This window comes from Triturus cristatus, chromosome 6 (genome assembly GCF_964204655.1).
Source record: "Triturus cristatus chromosome 6, aTriCri1.1, whole genome shotgun sequence".
Taxonomy (NCBI): Eukaryota; Metazoa; Chordata; class Amphibia; order Caudata; family Salamandridae; genus Triturus; species Triturus cristatus.
Window position 1 is genome coordinate 1,635,368,408 of NC_140589.1, and position 20,269 is coordinate 1,635,388,676.

At 42.7% G+C, this 20,269-nt stretch overlaps 1 protein-coding gene across 1 annotated transcript in view; it reads left to right on the plus strand.

Annotated features, from left to right (window-relative positions):
• The window catches only part of ABCG5 (ATP binding cassette subfamily G member 5), a 243,689-nt gene that overhangs the window by 220,661 nt on the left and 2,759 nt on the right, over positions 1-20,269 (plus strand). The window contains exons 11-12 of the mRNA XM_085612783.1: positions 4,009-4,194; positions 12,763-12,875. Of these exons, the coding sequence (XP_085468909.1) occupies positions 4,009-4,194; positions 12,763-12,875 (299 nt within the window). The remainder of the gene's footprint in view (positions 1-4,008; positions 4,195-12,762; positions 12,876-20,269) is intronic.

The window sequence follows — 20,269 nt, forward strand, 5'->3', positions numbered from 1 at the left end:
CGTGATCGAGAGGGTGCGCGGATCCACCGTGCCTCTAAATATCAAAACTTTTATTTTTGATTTTCTCAGCAACTAATGAACGGATTTACACCATTTTTAAAAAGGTCGCTATCTGAGCCAAATTTGGGGTAAATCTGTTCAGTAGTTTCGGCTGTAGCCTTGCATAAAGTTTCCTATGGGAAATTGATTTTTTGACTCTTATTTTTTGAATTTCTCAGCAACTACTGAACAGATTCACACCATTTAAAAAAAAAGTCTCTTTCTGAACCAAGGGCTACCTTTCTGCAACTTTTGGTGTAATTCCGTTCAGCAGTTCGGGCTGTAGTCGTGTCTAAAGTTTCCTATGGAGAAAACACGTTTTGGGACCCCCCTTTCTTCTCGGCCCCCACTTGGCGAATCACCCCGAAATAGGATAGGAGCTGACCGGAGCGGGCCATAAGTTTTGAAAATTTCGCGAAGATTCATCAACCAGTGCCAAAGTTATTGGGAAAACAAAAAACGCTTTTTGAATAGAAACAAGGTCCTAACTATAACCACCTACTGGCGACGTGAACAAGCCTCTTCGCCGAAACACGTTGTGTGAAATAAAACACTTGGACCCATCTATTTGGTGTTTGCCGATATCTACTGAGAGCGTACGTTACCTTTAACCTGGACTTGGATATTGAATGTACCGGCGCGCTCTGCCAGTGTGTACGCCACCCTTCGTGGGTCCCAGCACCCCGGAAGGAGCAACTTTGGTTTTTATGGATATATATATATATATATACTACAAGTCCCAGGTAGCCTTTGAATAATACAGCCAATTAGATGGCGATAAATTGGCGGAATAGTGGGACTATGTATGTTTTGTATCTGCACAACGACGCGCTGGCCCCTGAGCAAGGAGCAGGAGCTCCGAAACGCGTTGGGCAAAGCCATGGAAATGCTTGGTGATGTTGCTGGTTTTAGCTGAATAAAGATCACGCTGAGAAGCGGTATCTGCCTTCATTGTGTGCGTCCCTATTTTTGTGGCAAACTTTTGGATGAATTATACCGGCCAGCCCAGGTCGGGGGACAGCACCGCCACGAGAATGTAAAGCGGACCGCTGATTTCTGATACACGGCAGTCGGCAGCGGAATGATTGGTGGCATGAATTTGAACTGGCTTTGAAACTGGGGGCTCAATCGTGAGTGCATCCGAAGTATCGTTATTGAGGCAGAATCCACCATGGATATTATTTTAACGAAAGAACTACAAGTCCCAGGTAGCCTTTGAATAATACAGCCAATTAGATGGCGATAAATTGGCGGAATAGTGGGACTATGTATGTTTTGTATCTGCACAACGATGCGCTGGCCCGTGAGCAAGGAGCAGGAGCTCCGAAACGCGTTGGGCAAAGCCATGGAAATACTTGGTGATGTTGCTGGTTTTAGCTGAATAAAGATCACGCTGAGAAGCGGTATCTGCCTTCATTGTGTGCGTCCCTATTTTTGTGGCAAACTTTTGGATGAAATATATATATATATATATATATATATATATATATATATATATATATATATATATATTTCATAGATATTTAACTTTTCACCCTAGTTTCCTAGTCTCCTACAAACCCAATAACCCACAATGAAAATATGAATTACTAGTTCAACCTTACCAAAATGATACATAAAGTGTATTTTAAAAAAGAATACAATAATTTATCACCACCCCCTTTATGCTACAACCCTACAACCTGCAGCTAAATCATAAATGTCTAAATATTTATTTAAAAAAATTAATTACACATTAAAAATTATATACTATATTTATATTTTAAAAAACAGTCATATTAACATCAAAAGTTCAGATAATAAGTAATATATATTAAAACCATTAAAATAAATATTTAGTACCACTATGTTAGTAGACAATGATATATATTATATACAACTATATTGTTAAGGACAATATTACATGTATTCCTTCTATATTTGCCATTCAATATTTTTTACACATATTTATGTCATGATCTTTTATAATCAATATTATGTCATTCACACTATGAGGTCTGTGTAAGATAGTGCAGTGAGTAGGGTGCTCACTGTTGAGAAGTATGTGATTTGTAGGTCACAGATCTTGTTTTCAGATCTTCCTTTCGTACTTCTGAGGTCGGTAAAATATATGAGGATTTTAATTGGGTGAAAGAGTTCTATGTAAATCACTTTGGATATAAGTGTTCTATAGATAACTGTTTTTAGTGTTCTGAGTTGAATTGTTGAACAAAGCTATCTTTATATCTCACACTGCAAAATGAATTGTCACTTCTATTTTATTTATCATAATAAGGTGATGTTACATCTGCACAGAACACAGACTCGTTTTAATAAACCTGCAGAAAAGATTTAAAAGAAAGTATAGGACCAGGTGAGCCTCTTAAATCTGCCACTGAATAGGTTTAGCTTATTTTTTAGATTTTGAAATACACCTCATTTACATGGATCACTAGTAATGCTTTGTTCCTCTACTTGATATCTTAGGGCACCTACTGCTGGTGTTATGAACACAGAGCTATCACCTTTCTCCACATCTTGATGGCGATATTCAGACAGTACTGCCCGGTTCACCTACAGTACAAAGGGGGCCTATTCACAAAGGTATTACCCCTGTGGTACTCTTTTACACACTTTTACATGCCTTTGTAAATTGACTCCAAAACATCTACAACAGGAATAAAATGGGAATATTCTTGTACAGTTAGTACAAATAGAAAGGACTGTGCCCTCTTTGGACTTTTTCCTGAAACAAAGTTGGATATTTCGGTGCCGATTTATAAAGGCATGTAAGAGTACATAAAAGAATACTGGTGTAGTACCATTTACCATACTCATGAATACTTCTGTGAGTAGTCCTTTGTGTGTTATGGGGCCTGTAGGCCAACAACTGGTAACACGTCACAGCTAAATTTGATACTTGTATAGCGCACTACTCACCCGCAAGGGTCTCAAGGCGCTTGTACGAATACCGCTGTGGAACCCATCCTGGCTTTCCCTGTGAGGCGTCCACTCCTGAGCACCCCCAAGGTGGAGGCCAGGCATCCTTAGCGTTGTGGGGGCCGTTGTGGAGATTAAGCAAGCTATTGCCCAGAGTTGCAGAGTGGGACTCCATGATTGGAATAGGCACCGAGGCGAGAATTATCAGGTCCGTGGAATTTTTGAGCCCAAGACCCGCCCAGGCGGGGAATTGAACCCTGGTCCCGGGCTAGACCTCTGCATCAGGGTCTGCCGCTCTAATCATTGAGCCACACTTCTCCACTACTGAAGCTACTGTACCCCTAGTTGCTGTCATCTTCAGTGCTGTCCAATGTATAATTGTAAATGTGAGAAAATCACCTCATCCTTTTAAGGTCTGTAAATTAAATATCAATAAACTAAGTATTAGCAAAGTCAGTTACATATAGCACTTAAAAACTGGAAAAGAGTGCCATGAAGCGCTATAAAAAGACCAGGTTACTATTATGACTTACAATGAGAAAAGTGAAACCAAGTCCCAGCACGTTTGGATCAGTTGCATGAAAGCAGAGGGCTGGCTAAAAGCCACACAGGTAAATGCTGACTAAAGATATTGGACAGGTGACAACTGTGCTCAGAGAAGACAGGCACCCTGTCCTTCGACCCGTAACTGAGGACTCAAAGTTCAGGGTCACTTGTTCCTAGTATTTACTCACAGTCGCCCAAAACATATTCCACTCCATCCAAAATTCACAATGAAGTTTCAGTGATGTTCTTGGCAAGGCTGAGCCTTTATATAGTGTCAATAAAATACCTAGACGGCCTAGACAGAGCCTTTTATGCCACACTCGTATCACCAGTATCTCAGTGCTGACCGCTGTAAAAGACTGTGTGGGAGACTCTTGACTACAAAAGTTGCATGCCCTGTGGCACAGTTGATAAAGTTAAGATTAGAAGCTTATCTCTCATTAGCAGGGTGTTCATCGGTTGCTCACACTTAATATTTTTATCTTTACTGTTCTCTTTTCCCAGGATCATTGGACTGGTTGCTGATATTGCCAGATTTGGAATTTTCTGCGTCATCCTCCTAGCGCTTCATCTGATTGGGGAATTTTTTACGCTCATAGTTCTCGCAGTCGTTGATAATCCAAATATAGTGAATGCTGGTGTGACGTTGATAAACATTTCAGGAATTCTCATTGGAGCTGGAATTTTAAGGTATGACTCGATAACCGCAAGTGGAAATAGAAAAACTTTTTTGCTTTTAGGTTCAAGTTGCCATTTCAAAAAAAGGTCCCTGCCAATCCACCATATATATTGGGTCATTTACTGTGCTAACACTTCTCAAATACTGTGGGCCCTATTAGCAAAGGCAAATTTGGCTGTAAACAGTGCTTAATTTGTAACAAAAAAACAAGGTCCAGTACCCAAGGTATTGCTCAAGAGGCCTCTGTTTTCAGGAACTCTAGCAAGGACTGGTGGCAGAGAAGACAAAGTAGGCAGACTATTAGGTACTGAGCTGGCCAAGATCCCACAGAGTCAGAGGAGAAAGGGGATCCAAAGGTTAAGCTCTATACAAGGGAACAAGAGAGTTAACGTTCAGAAAGAACAGGCACTCAAGAGGAAATCTGGCATTCAGACTAACATTCAGGATGGACGTTCAAGAGGTATATATATAACAACATCAACAATAAAGGAAATGTGGGGAAAACACTCAAGAGCTCCGCACTGTAAGACTGAAGCTCGGTAAGTTCTTCACCCACAATTGCTGTTATGGATACTGACTGCAAATAACCACATATAGGATATACATACACAGGCAGGGTCAGTGGAGCTGACACCTATGGTGCTGTTATAAAAGTAATTCAAAGACAATACTCACAGTGGACAAGAAACATCACCTCGGTTGTCAGCTGTGCCCATGGATGTTGGCGATCAAACAGGAACACGCAAGGCGGTAACAGCAAGGGTGTAGAACTAAATACAAAGCCACGATAGACAAGGAGCAAGAAAGGAGGAGTGCTTGACAGAAAAGAAATGAAAACAAAGAACACACTTGCCTGAAAGAAAAAAGCAACATCACAAGGAACTGGAGGCTAAAACAGCAGGAAACGGAATGTAGCAAACAAGAAACTGGAAGAAAGGAAAAGAAACCAGGCACAGGGAATATGGTACGTACAGAAAGAGAGAGTTCAGGGTGCACTAAAAGTGCACGCTCAGAGTTCAAGGGAGCACTGCAGGGAGTGCTAGTTCAAGAACAAAGGAATTAGATACAGCTCAGGAAATAAGGAATCACTATAGCCTATAAACTCTGAAAATAAAGATAGCGTAATCTCAGGGAACAAGGGGTCAGTCAAACAGGAACACTGCTGGAGACCTAAAAGGGCTAACAATGATCACATGCATCAGGTGTGAGCAGGCTAGCAGCTGACAGTCACAGGTGTGCTGAATTACCCCACACTTTATTGGCCTGCAGGGGTGGAATCAAGCAGTGCACAGGGAATTATAGACAATGCAGTTTCAAGCATGAGCAGACTAGGTTCCACCAACCTGACAAGGATTGGGAATGGATGGAGGGGACGTTCCAGAAGCTTATTACTACACTGGAGAGACCCACAGGGAGACCACCTGGTGCTGGGCACGAGAGTGCAGGGAGCAAATCATGTCAATTGCAAGTTGCAATGTGTTAGAAATTGGATTTCTGGTTGGCTAGGGCTTGCGCCAAAGCCAGGCAGAAACCACCACTCTAGTCAGGGTTGGGGAGTTACACGCCAAAGATAACCCCTGCTCACCCCCTTGGTAGCTTGGCACGAGCAGTCAGGCTTATCCCGGAGGCAATGTGTAAAGCGTTTGCGCGCGCACCCAGCAACAACACCCAAGGCCCACCACAAAGGAAACTCCACACAAGGTATTATATAAAAATAGCCTTTGTATTATACCAAAACACATTAGATAATATTCACACAATTTACACTGTGCCAACTGGCACTGGGCAGAATTTTACAAGGGACTATTTACACGGGGCAGAGCCACATGGGCCACTGTCAGAATTAGCACAAATCACCAAGTGTACATGTAGAACATAACACAAATTAGCACTGTAGAACACAACCAGTAACTACTGGCCCAATAATGACCTCAGCGTCATCACACTAGCATCAGGTATAAAACCTATCCTACATCCATCACAGGGGCATAAAGACATTATGCAATTTCTCCTTGGTCTAACGCATTAGACCTAGCCACCGAAGTATAACTACACTAGGGGCGCACATCGCACAGGGAAGTACACTCTCCCTAACATCAACCTAAACAGGTAAAACAACCTCCTAGGCAGAAATAACCACATTTAGAGGTATAAAGCACAGGGTGCGCAAAACATGCTATACAGTACATTTCCTAGCACCAAAAGCATGAACACAGGGTGCGCAAAACATACTACACCGTACATTTCCTAGCACCAAAATCACATTAGAGTCCAGGTTGCGCCAGAACCTAAACGTAGCAGCTGCCCAGTACTTGCTGGGCAGCTGGGGACAAGCACAGGGCCTAAACGCTGCAGCTGGCACTAAGTGCTGCGCAGCTGTGGTAGGCAAATAAGGCATGGGCTCTTAATGGCCCTTCAAATGATGTCACAGACGTTGGAGCCACCTAGGCTCTAGAACGACGTGTCCCCCTAGCGTTGGAGCCACCTAGGCTCAAAGAACAACTGGCACCCGTGCTGGAGCCACTCAGGGCTCTGACTAACAATATTGGCCGGCGTTGGAGTCCCCTATGGACTCTAAATGAAGAATGCCCGCCTCGTTGGAGCCATCTGGCTCTAGAAACAATCGTGCCCACAAATACAGTGGCCCGCTACGGCGGCGCCACTGGCAACACTGGCCCCCTCTGGGGCTCTAAGCATACTGATGCCCAGGTCGTTGGAGTGGCCCGCTGCACACACGGGGCCGCTCTGACTCGGTGCCTCGCACCAACACCAAGCCTGCTCCCTTGGGGGAGCGCAAGCACTGTGCAGCCCTGTCCCCTGCCCAGCCCTTACTCACCGGGCTCCGGCGCAGGGGACTCCTCTTCTTGTGGGCGGCAGCACTTCTCCGGTGGCGCGGGGCTTCCCTCGCAGACGGGAGCCTCGCACTGCTCTCCTACTTCACCCGGGCTTCCTCTCCCGGACGTGGCGGCACTTCCTCTTCCGTCCCGCGGCCCCGCCCCCCCGCGGCGGTGATTTTCTTCTGTAAGAGGGGTAGGCTCCCTCCAAATTCAAGATACAAGGCGGGGTGGCACCCGCCGGACACGGCCAATCGCGGGGTGGGCTTCCGCCGCACATAGCAGATCGCGGGGTGGGCACCCGCAATTCCCAAATAAAGATGCAGCGGGGTGGGCTCCCGCTAGGAGCACAATCGCGGGGTGGGCACCCGCAATTTAGAAACAAGATGAAGCGGGGTGGGCTCCCGCTCGACAAGGCAAATGCGGGGGAATCCCTACGCTGGGGATTCCCTCCCTCTAAGGTGACGTGCAGCCCAGTGCTGCGACGATCCAGTGCTCCTCAAAGAAATAAAGCACCATAGCGCTCCCAGGGCGCAAAAACGGCTGCATGAAGTCTCTGTAAAGTCCTGGAGGCACAAAGAAATGGAGCAAAAAGCTCCCAGCAAAGAGGTCTTTAGAAAGTAAGGGGCAATGGCAAAGAATGGTCCCAGAAGTCCTCCAGCGTCCAGGGCATCCAGGGGCTGGGCAGTGCCCAGGGAGGCAAGCCTTCCCCTGGGCCCCAGCAGCAGCACGCCCCTGGCAGATTCAAGTACAGAACGAGAACATTTTCATGGGGTCACAGCCCCTCTTTTATACACCAAATCCCTTTGTCTCAAGGGTGCAGGGAAGGGGCAAACCAGATACAACTGGTTCCTGAGCACTTTGTTTTGCTCAGCCCCTCTCCCTATTCACAGCACAGGCCAGGGTCATCAGTCGCACCACAGGGGGCGGAGCCAGCATTGTGTGGGGAAAGCCCAGCCCTATTCAGGACCCAGGTGTACTCCTCCCACCCATCTAGCTGCTGATCTCCCTATTCACCACTGGGTGACTCCTCCTGACTCTGGGGATTCCCTAGCCCGTCACCTGACCTCAGCCAACCAATCACCAGACAAGGCACTCATTTCACACTGCACACAGAAGTGCCTACTTCTAGAAGTGGCACTTCCACACTAGCTACATGCACGCCGCACACATCATCGCGCAGCATTTAATCACACGAGTCCGCACATACCAGACTCGACCCTGCACACCCCACGCATCAGGAACTACCAGGGACACATACATTCCCCATGCATTCCTATGGGAGGGCAGGCCTATCTCACCACATGCACTCAGAGGGCGCACGCACTTTACTCTGGGACACAGGGAAAGTGCGCAGAAACCAAAAATCACTACCACCAGGTCACTAATATAAGCAAAAAGTTCAGGGGTGAACCTGCCAGAAGGGCCAAGTCCAACACAATGCCAACTGGAATTGCCATTACTTCCACATGTCACTATAAATGCTCTGTACTAAACATCACACTCCTATAAATGTGACAATCTGAACAATTCCGGGATACCCAAAATAGTAAAAATGTCCTGGACACTCTAGAATTATTTTATTCAATGTGCATTTGATTGGTAAACTGATGTGCTTCACACAGAACAAAACAGACAGCATCACCATGTGGTGGACTGTGATAAGTAAGTGCAGTATGCCCACACTTAGCTGGAGTACTTCCCTTCCCTTCAAATGGTGTGTGGGGGAATGGGTCATTCCCTGATTTGCTGGGTGTGTAGGGGAAGGACTTTCTCCATGGGGAAAAATATTTTCACCATTGAGGAAAAAAACATTGTACAGGGAATCCCCTATGCGGAGTCCTCCACTTTCGAAAATTCCACAGAAAAGCATCACAGGAAAAATCAACTGACCACCCCAGGACCTTTCCTTGTGTAGCCTTCCAGACATACTTCTGGAAATATTAGTGAATAACTCAATATAGGAAGAGAACATTCAAATGGAGGTGGAAATATTAGCCTGTATTCTTCTTACTTTTTTGTGAATCAGCCCTTTTAGTTACAGAGCAGCTGAAGTGAGTTTACAAGAGAAGAAAATATCATTTACCAGGACCTTCAAATTCTATGGGCTTCATTATATGAGCAAGGAAATCACAGTTCAGGCATGCGGTTTAGTCGTAGTTCAGCTTATTGAGGTTCTGAGGAAATTGTTGGAATTCAAGCAGAGAAACTGAGTATCTTTATAATCACATCAGACTGGGTTGGATGCAGCTGCAGCCCATTTTCTATACTCATACAATATCCATCATTACACACTAAACACCGCGAATGCCACTGGGCCTGCGTAGTCTGACACAGAAGATATTAGTCACATTGTGAAAGAGGCATGTATAGTGATCCCGGAAGCAGGGTAGTTTTTATACTCATTTACTATTCGCTTATATAACAATAAACATAAACTTTATTATAATCAAGAGTTGGGCCCTTGGAACCACTATAACCACTTTCAAATATCAGGTACTCCGATAGATCTTTGGTAGAGCTAATAGGAACTCAGATAATAAGAGATGGATGCTATTTCCTTCATGAGCACCTCTAATAAGGAAAAAGCCTAACCAGCCATAATAGTCACAGTATGCATCAATGTCAAATAATTCATAAATAAAGACAAACTCTGTATACTTATCAAGTCACTTTTATATAAGTAATTCAGAATATGAATGGTCACTACAAAAGGTACATTTCATATATCAATTCTATGTTAATTCAATGTTACAGGCAAAATCACAATAAGAAAATACTGTTCCTGGCAAATACCTCATAAATCAATAACAAGTGCAAGAGGAGAGAGAGAGATAGAGACAAAAGAAAATAATACATTTCAATATCAGTATGCAATTTCAAGATTCATACGAACTTAGGATCAATGAACTAATGCACAGCGTGCAATTAGTCAGAAGTAGCTAACCCTTCAGCCAAAAAGGTATAGCTTGAGCAACATCACTAGCCAATGAAGTGCAAGGTAATCAGCATATTTGGACCGACAGCATGTCACGCCTAAGATTTGCAAGGATAATAGCCAGCCAGAGTAGCATAGAGAGTACAGCAGCAAAGGTCTCTCTTCTCATAGAAACAGCTACTGCCAAGTTCTTTTCCCTCGACAATAGTTATACACCAAGAAGTTCATAACCCCAACCCCCAAATGTTAATTTTTACAGTTCTACACAATTTTATTGGTTAGGTCCATGAGGTGATCCTTTCTCCAAGCTAGGTCATCCGGAACTTAATAAACCAGTCCATTGTTAATTTAGATGTCGTCATCACTCCACAGAAGCAGGAAAAGAAAATTTAAACTCTTTCATGTCCTCACACTCGCTTCCACATCAGTTTGCAAAATAGTCGACACAATTATTCATAGACGGAAATACTCTAACCATAAAAAGGAAATTCTAGTGATATGCTGTGCACAACTAAACAATTAAATCAGCATTTTAGAAATAATAAAGGACAAAATACATTCTTCTGTGACCTACGTTAGTTAAAGGAAATAACTATAGCAGGCTTGAGGCCTTCATAGAAAAACCATAAATTGTCATTTTTCTGAAGAATAAAACACACTTCAGTGAATAAAAACTAAGAGAATATAAGAAAATCGACATTCAAATGTTCATTATTCTAATTAAACTCATAAGTATAATCTAATTTAAAAAATACTGTATGCTATTATTAATCAATCACTTTCTTGTCATAAAAAGGAAAAAACAACATAATCGAGAAACATTTTTCCCTTTTAACATTTTTCATTATTACTATTTTCAAAATTCTACTTGCAGGTTTGCTTAGTACATTTATCACGTTCTAGCTGCATATCTATTTAACTTTACAATAGAGGTGGAGTCTATACTGTGGAGCTGATATATGTGTAGGTCAATACGTAAAATTCTATACATTGGCGCTACACCTGCGTGAGTTAATGACATATTTGATATTAACAAACTACTCAGCCTTTGCCCTTGGGGTTTTTGACACCACCAGAACCGCTCAATGGCAATAACGGACCATATTACATGGTTACCTGTTATTTATCCTCTATAGATGTGCCCCAATGTACGTTATTTGGAACACATGTAATAATTAATGCAGGTCTAAACATTTCTTACTGCTGTGTAAATGTCAAAATCCATGTTATTGACATATAGTACAGTTAAAGTGAATTGAGAAAACACTGCTTTAATGCTTTAGTGATTCCATTCTGGAATGATTTTACAAAAGAAAGCAACCGAGAACATGCACAAAAGTCCTAGTTGCTGTGATTCCATCACAATGCATAGATTTTACACCTTCTGCTCTGATTGTGGTTACTTATGTTCTCTTACAACTCCTGCAGTTAAACAAGGCATGTCATATAGCCTTATAGCCCGCCGTAGTGGGCTATACCGGCTATTAGAGGCCCGCTGCAGCGTTAAATGCCCGAGCCGAAGGCAAGGGACTTTACCAAGGCAGGGGGACTTTAATAGCCGGGATAGCCCTGCTACGAAGGGCTATAAGGCTATTAGAACATTCTGCCACTAGAGGGCAGAATGTTCTAACAAATTAAACAAAGGCTTTAGGGAGCGCGAGGGGATTGAAATCCCCTCAGGCTCCCTGAAGCCGATGTTCACAGCCACAAAGAAGCATTGGAATGTTGGAGCTCCAGGCTTATACCAGCCATTATAAGCCCGGTGCACTCCATTGTTTTCAATGGAGCTTCCAACAGTCCAATGTTCTAATAAACCATAGAGTCAGATTCACTAAGTGTAATATGCTATTTATTACCTTTTTGAGGAAAGGGGCATTATGACTCATCCAAGGCTTCAGCACTTGAGTCATTACTCCTCCCACACTCAGCAATGGTATTAAATAGCATATTACACTTGGCATACCTCCATATATGTATTTATTACAGTGGGTGCTAGTGTGCAGAAATGAAATTCTAGGAAACAGATGTTTTATTGAAAGTGCGGCATGGGTAGGAGTCAAGGTTAATTGATTTTGTCAGTTTTGAAAGTTGAGAGTGAGGACATGCCTTAACGTTTTAATTTCCTGCCCTTTTAGTCATTGTTGTGTTGCCACTGTCAATCTCAATCTAAATTGCCTCTCAAATTTGGTTTATTTACTGAAGTTTGATGGTGAAAGTGAGGCGTATTCTTTGATTTAAGGCTTGACGTGGCCCTTTTATTTTTCTGTAGAGCACTCGACTACAAGTGGGTCATATTTGTTTTACGTTTACATTGTTAATAAATTATATTAAAACCATCAAATAATAGTGTCATAGTTGAATAATTGTTAACATTTTAAACAGCTGTGCTTATTTTGGACCACTGAAGCTTTTTTATGAATATGGTGCTTAAGAGTGTTAAATCAAGTGATCAGGCACATTACAGCAATACAGACAGGCATGGACCTACCTCTTTCTAAGACCGATATAACCATGAGTAAAGTGAACCAGGGATAGGTAATTTCCTTTAAAACATGTATGCGATCTGGCCAATTAACTGCCCTACATTTATGGGGGGTAAGAAATGTTTGCACTCCTACAAGAATCAGCTTTTATGATACCAAAATGTTTCACAACTTCCATCCCCACCATACTGATGCTGAGAATCTCTTGTAACACATATTTATATAATGGCTTCCTTAATTAACACATCTATTTTTTTTAAGGTACTGCTAGTAGTAGTTTAGCGGTGACTTTCAGTGTATTAACTCATTTGTGTTTTGTTGCAGGAGTTTACAAGAAATGCCACAAGTATTTCAACTACTAAGTTACATTACATACCAAAAGTATGCCTGCGAACTTCTAGTGCTCAATGAATTTTATGATGTAAAGTTTGCCTGTGGTAAGTTTTCTACATTATCACAGTATTATACATGCTGACAGGTTAATTCAAGACAAGCCCAGAGCTTAAAACAAAAACATTTATGTATGATAGCTATATATAATCTGTTGATACGATACAAAATTACTGTTTTCCAACAATGAATAATTGACTTGCATTGATAAACACTTATGCCTTGTTTTAGCATTGTCCTCTGCAGGTCCTTGCCACATCCATGACCCCAAATCACAGTCGTGGGGATAATTCCCATCCCTGTGCAAGCTGGGGTTTGCAAACAGGCAGAATTTGAAGTCTGGGCGTTATCAGATTTTCTATGATCAGATTATCTTGTTCAGCCAGTGGTGGGGTTCACCCTGCATAAAGACTTGCATAATAACATGCAAAATCTTGAGTATTCATTGTAAGTTGGTAAGAATTTGTGCAGCGTGGGAGAGAATAATAGGGACCAATCTAAACTCCTGGTCTATATTTTCCAGCCAGTATATCTGCTTTCCTGCCTTGTCTCTAGCCTCATAGTTCTGATATTGTTTTGCTACATAGGCCAAGGAAGCAGAAGTCAACAAGATTTGCTAGAGCAACAACCGCATCAGCTCCATCCTGTGCCTCATTTGGCCATCCAGGGATCTATTTGTTCCCCCTCAGCCCGGTCTATCGTCACATCTAAATCTAGAATTTCAAAATGTTGTCGCTTTTTAGCTGCTGTTTGATGTGAAATTATTTGTACCGTCAATAGTAGTTGTAATGCCTCTCATGGCAAAGTTGAAGAGTCAACTGTGCCTGTGTTTAGTCCAAGATAGTCAACGATATGCGATCTAAGGAAATCTCTGAAGGTTGTATCTTGAAGCCACCAGACCCTCAACCTCTACAACTAGGTCTTAGGCTAGCAGGCATTCAAAGCTTAACTCATATCAGGGGTTGTCAGTTAGGGCCTCATGAAGAATTTGGGCCACCACTAGTTTTGCCAGGTTCACTGCACGCAGGAAAACATAATCTAACCTGCATGAAGATTTGCGAGAATGGGAGTAAAATGCAACTCCCATCGCATCTGGGAAAGCCAAGGAGCGGAATACGTTTAGGAAAATTGATTTACTGGCAGCTTGAGTGCTCCTAGTATTCATCGGAGGGTCCATGACTGCATCAAAGTCTTCCCTTACAACAACATCTGCCACATCGTGGACTTGTGGAGCACTTGTGTGAGCACTTTCAATGCACCTTCAAGATAGGCGGGGCATATACTGACTCCCCTGCAACACCTCTACAATACATCTTTCTTGGAGTGGTATCAATTGACATGCACATATCTATATGCAGCCAACCCAGCCTAATTATGAGGATAAATCACATCACTGTTAAAGGATTGTTCAGCTAGCATTAGTGAGTATAGTGTCTGAAGGGTCGTTTTGAATCACCATCTCGAGAGCAGAGTATTTCTCACTTCCATGTCTTCCATCCGTGCTTTGATGTCGATCAGTCTATTTCGCCTCATATGCTTTCTGTAGTCAAAGTCTCTGATGTCTTGATCTGCCTTGTCTTTCCTAGCTAGGTGAGTGGGGAGCATCCCTCCTCTCCTTTGGGAGAGGGCTCATACAAAAACCCCCTTGCAGCAGGTGTCATACCTCCAACCAGTTCTACACTGCTTGTAGTGTATCAATAAAGTCTATCTTTCCATCATGTATGCAGTCAAAGTGAATTGGATGAGCAGCTACTGCCTGAAGCTAAACTCTTAAAAGACAGAGGGGTTCATTTTTGGAAACAATATCTCTTTTTTGAATAATGCCTGGTGGCCACAGACTCTGGGCCCTTTGTATCAAAGATGAGAAATTTGGAAATCATGTTCAAGTTCAAACTTGCCTTCATGGATCAGACCAATGAGCTTTTGGTGGCCTGTTTCTTTCAACTAAAAACACTAATGGAAATGTTGCCCTTTATTCCTTATGAACTCAGGAAAACAGTCATCATTTCCCTGTTTTTTTAGAGACAGGATTATTGCAATGCCCTTCATTTGGGCGTACAGCAAGGGATGTTTCAAAAGTTGCAGAGGATGCAGATCGCAGCAGTTCGTCTGCTCAAAAATATGAAAAAAATTGATTCTGTCTCGAACGTTTTGGAGGAACTACAATGGCTCCTGGTTAAAAAGATGGTCAATTTTCAAGTGCTGTGTACAGCTCACAAAGCACTCTAAATCTGTGTGGCCCTAAATTCCTCAATAGAAGATTCTCAAGCTATTTACCAAACAGGTATTTACGATCTGCAGTCTTCAAAAAAGTTGTGGCTCCTAGAATTTAGAGACTCTGTGGGCAGTAGAGATTTTGTTTACCACTCCTCCAAGCTCTGGAATTATATTCCAGAACATTTGAGAGGCCATTCCAACTTGTAGAGTTTTAGAAAACTGTTGAAAACCTGGCTTCTTGCTCTTCCGCTGTAGTTTGGATCACAGTTGGTGTAGTGGACATATCTGTAGAATCCTAGCACCAAAACGCCTACGGGCATACACTGCACTTTACAAAAAAAATAAGTACAAATGTTTAACTTTCAAATTTGCTGGATATTGCATCATATAGGTCAGCTGCATAGCCTTTAGTTTTTCCTTGACCTCAATATAGGACCGTCTTAGTTGCTGCATGTGTGTGGTATAGTCTGGATAGACACTGATACGTGCTGAATCCAGTATCAAGTTGCCTTGGAGCCATTCTGTTTAAATATGTTGTCCCTCCCTTCATAATAAAAAAAAGCAGGTGATTAATGGCATAAAGGGAGCCGGTGGAGGGGGGCAGTTGCACCTACCGGGATTAATGTGCTCTATTTCAATTAAATCCATGATTGTAACCAGGTGGATAGGTGATGCTCTGAATCAAGTGCTTACACCCCCTCAGACACTCTAATGAGGTGTAAGTTGTTACATCATGATGCGCCCTCTGTAGCCTCGACTCTGCTTTCTAGGTGGCCCACTCTGTCCTATGAGCGAGTAACATCTCCGGTTAGTGACCGCACTGAGTCCTCCACTGAGGAGATTTGATTCTCTGCCCCAGATCCCTGCTCTTCGATCTTCCTCAGGTTCTGGCTAAGAAGCCCCACCTCAACACCCACACGGCTGACCTGTGACTCTAGAGTGTCACATGTAGTTTTGAAAATGTGTTGCAGCATAATCCGGATTTCAGCAGATTCCTCGGATGCAGTCACTTCCCCCATTTTCCCTGTCGTAGTTACAGTCATGTATCAGTTTTACTTTGCAAAGGGGGCGTTAACACATGTGGCTTCCCCGTCGCATCAGGAGTTTGATCATGGACAAGTGCTGAGTTTACTAGTGTTTGAATTGTGAATGGCCATTGCCTCTTCCTCAATAACATAGATTCGAGCCAGGGGCCAGACTGCCGCCTCCAGCCACACCAGTCTCCAACTTGTCTCGAGAAGACGGTGGGAAAACAATGGGCATGTGTGAGTAGGGAGTTCTGAGAGACCCCACATCAGGCGCCCTAAGTGAGACAATTTCTAGTGGGCCATAACCCTCTCTGTATCCAGTACTATCGATAGTGCCTGTTTCTGTGGGAATAATAGTCCAATTTTACAACGTTGCTAGCACTAATGTCTCTCACATGCCTTAGGTTGCGTTCAGCTAACTCTCTGCCACTGGGGTCGTTTACTAGTACAGCATGTCCCTTTAATTAAAAACATGTGGGAGGGCACCCAGGTCACAAAGCATCTCATCCCCACCTGTGTCTCTCATTACTCAAGGCAGGAAGAAATGCCGCCAGACACTCTCCTTCCATGGTCCCAAGCCAACCGCACAGCATGGAGTCCCTGGCATAGCTTCCCCTCCTATCGGTCTGGCCTAAATTCACTAAATAAACCTGGTGCTAAACCTTCGAGTGGCTTGGCACAAAGCAGTCAGGCTCAACTTAGAGGAAATGTTTATATTATTTATGCAACACCTATACATTAATAAAGTGAAAACACAACACATGACAAATCCCAAATCAGTTTACAAAAACAGGTAATACTTTAATAAATAGCAGGACACCAAAATAACAAAAATCCACTAAGTAAAACTGCAGATTTGATTTTTGAATTAAAAATAGCTTCAAAAGCAGAAAGTGCCAACCCTGGTTATGTGTTATGCTAGACCAGGTCAAAAGTTAAGGCCAACTGTGATGGAGCTTTAAGCTACAGTGACCGGTTTTGTCCTGGTGCAAAGTTTACCTTCCCACTTCGAAACTTTCAAGGAGAAAAAATGGTCCTCGATGAGTCCGCAGTGGGGCTCCAAGCTGGATTTGAAGTGGAGGTTGGCAACGGCAAGATGCTGATGAGCGGGGTCCCAGTGCAGTCGTTGACAAAGGTGGGAAAAATCTGAGTGGGTGAAGTCTGTGCCCACAAAGGCGTCAAAGTCTGTCAGCTTTGACTTGACGTTGCTTGCTTTGAAGCCCTCTACATTTGGAATTAGAAATTTTTGAGAAGTCGGGTCTCCTTCAGCAGGGCAAACCGGCCAGTTGGTTCCATCCAGCGATTCATAGTCAACAGCTTTCTCTCAATGGTACACCTAGTCTCCTACCATTTTTTGGGAGAAAGAGCAAGAGCTTGGACATAAAGAGTGCACTTTAACACTAGTCAAGGGTCCAGGACCTGAGGGGGCTCCACTTGGGGTGTAGAACTCACTCCAGCAGAGGCCAGCAGCCGGGTCCAGGACAGGTCCAATTGAAACTGTTCAGGTGGATAGTTGCAGAGAGAGAGGTTGTTGTGTCCTCATAGCTCATGTAGGAGAGCCAACTGACTATTTGAATCAATTCTGGGGTCCTGGGTTCAAGGCAAGCAGGTCTAGTATTCCTTCAGACCGTAGGTTAGAACTTTTTTTGATTCTTCACAGGTCCTGGAGTGTTCTGAGGTGCCGACATGTATGCCCGGTGGCAGCTTGTGGGCAGAGGGAAAACCTTTGTCCACCACTTAAACTGGTTCTGGTCAGTTCCTCCCCTCCCTCTGCGTTTGGAGTTAGCCTGACTAGAGAGATAAAAGGAAACAAGCCTAGGTGTGTGTTTCATCTGCCAGTGACAAAGTGGGCCACATTTGAAGTTCAGGAAGGGCTAGGCACAGCCTTTAGGCAATCCAGTCAAGGAAGGAGTCTGCTTCCCACACCCAGCACCCTTCATCACTATCCTGGAGCATACATCTCTCACCACAGGGGAGCTATTAGGGGTCAGATGGACAATGGCATGAAAGCCTTTTGGTTTTAGAAAGGAAAATGTACACTTTCTAAAAGTGTTATTTCCAAAATAGTAATATAAAATGTGACTCAGTTAGGTTGTATTTTAAATTACTATTTAAATTGATTCTGGGACCATTTTTCTAGTTACTCCCATGCTGAATTTAGCACTTATTAAATGCAATAGTGTTAACTGGTGTTAATCTATGGGTTAGCCACTCTTGAAAAATGACTTTGGAGGTTTTTCAAAGCCAATATATATACAATTTTATTATGCAGGTCCTACTTTTGAAATACCATGGACCGTGTCCTATGGGCTTCGGAAACCTGCTGTAGGAGTCACTTATAAGTATTAAAAAGGAAGGTTGAGGCCTGGCGAAAGGTTTATTATGCCAGGTCGAAATTACAGTTCAAAACTGCCTACCAAGGCTGCAGAGGCAGGCCTAGAGACACGTTTCGGAGTGCTACTTAATAGGTGGTATAATGAGTGTAATGCAATGGTAGGATTTGATTTGCAGGCACTGGGCTCAAGTGGTACCATGCAGTAGGGACTTAGAAGCAAATTGAATGTGCCTATCAGATGTATGCCAATTTCACCATGTTTAAAAAGGAGAGCACAAGCACTTTACCCCTGGTTGGCAGGGGTAAAGTGCACAGAGTTCTATGGCCAACAAAAAAAAGATTCAGCAACAGAAGGCAAAAGCCTCTGGGAATAATCACCAGAAGAGGTTTGGCTCAAAAGTGTATACATAAAGGTAAAAGGCATTTAACACAGTTTTTATGAAATATAATACTTCTTCCATTGAAGTCTTGATATTCATTTTTTTGTGGTGAAAATTTATGAACAGTTCTTGGGTATGCTGCCACCTTGGATGGATGTATCCTTTTCATGGAAAATTAAATATGGGAAACCAAGACCACAACTTCAGTGGCAGAAGTCTTAATTGGATTGGGTTTATTCTAGTCCCTTTTACCTCTATTAAAATGTGGTAGCCTTAGGTAACGGGTTTACTGCAAAAAATGTGTCAGCCGTTGTTGTTCTTTGCCATGTATATGTTTTTAATCAAGATTGATATTGGATGTCCCTAATTTTTTTTCCAGCAAAATATTAACGCATGGCGTTGATTGGCTTGCTCCCAATTGTATTATATATTTCTGAAATTAACAATTGCACAATTTTCCTCTGTGGAGGTTTCATAACTTAAAGGTTTACTGTGATCAGGGCCTTTGACTATGCGTTTTTAGGAGTACCTATTATTTTAAAGCATAAAGTAAATCCACCTTTTCTGCATAGTCACCTCAGATAGTTTGCCCTTTGTTGGATCTTATATCTTTGATGGCTTTAGAACTCTGTGCACTTTACCCGTGTTAACCAGAGGTAAAATGCCTGGCGCCTCATTTTATCATCATTAAATTGATATACTTCTAATATGTAACTTACCTATGAGGCCCTTATATGATATAAATGGTACACAGGACCTGTAAGTTAAATATCACTGGTGGACTGTAGCACCAATCGTGCCACCTACTAGATTGGCTGTGCAAACATGGTTTAGGCCTACTAGTGTAACCTGACTGTGGCAGTTGAAACACTGCAATTTGACCATTCAAAATAAACTCTTTTGACAGGTCAGAACCTCCCTTTTAAATGTTAATAAGTCACCTCTATGTAGGCATTGTAGCCCATAAGGCACAGTGCAAGGACATGTAGGAATTTAATGTTAATATGTCCATATAGTGACTAGCACCCAAAAGCTATTTCTCGCTGTGGCAGGCCTAGCTGTCCTATACAGAAAACCAAGGTACAGGTTAAAATCCTATCAATGTATCTTGGAAATGGAACTAGCTAGAAAAATAATTATTGAATAGTTATTAAAAATACAATTCAATAGTAAAGCTGGACTTTTAATAAATATATAGGGAAAGTAACTTTAATAAAGTTACATTTTCCCACCCTGAATTACCTAGAGGCTAAATTTACATTTCCTCTGCCAGCCAGTAATTAGCATTTGAATAGGTCTGAAAACTTGTGAAATGCTTCCCAGGAACAAACAATAGGTTGACCAGAATAGGGAGAGATGACCCATCTGAACCCAGCAGAGTATTCAGGGCAGAGATTGTGAGCATCCTTTTTGACATTGCATTTTCAAATCCTGCTTGAGTTTCGGAGCCCATATGACTGGTCTGCTCGGTTTGCGCATAA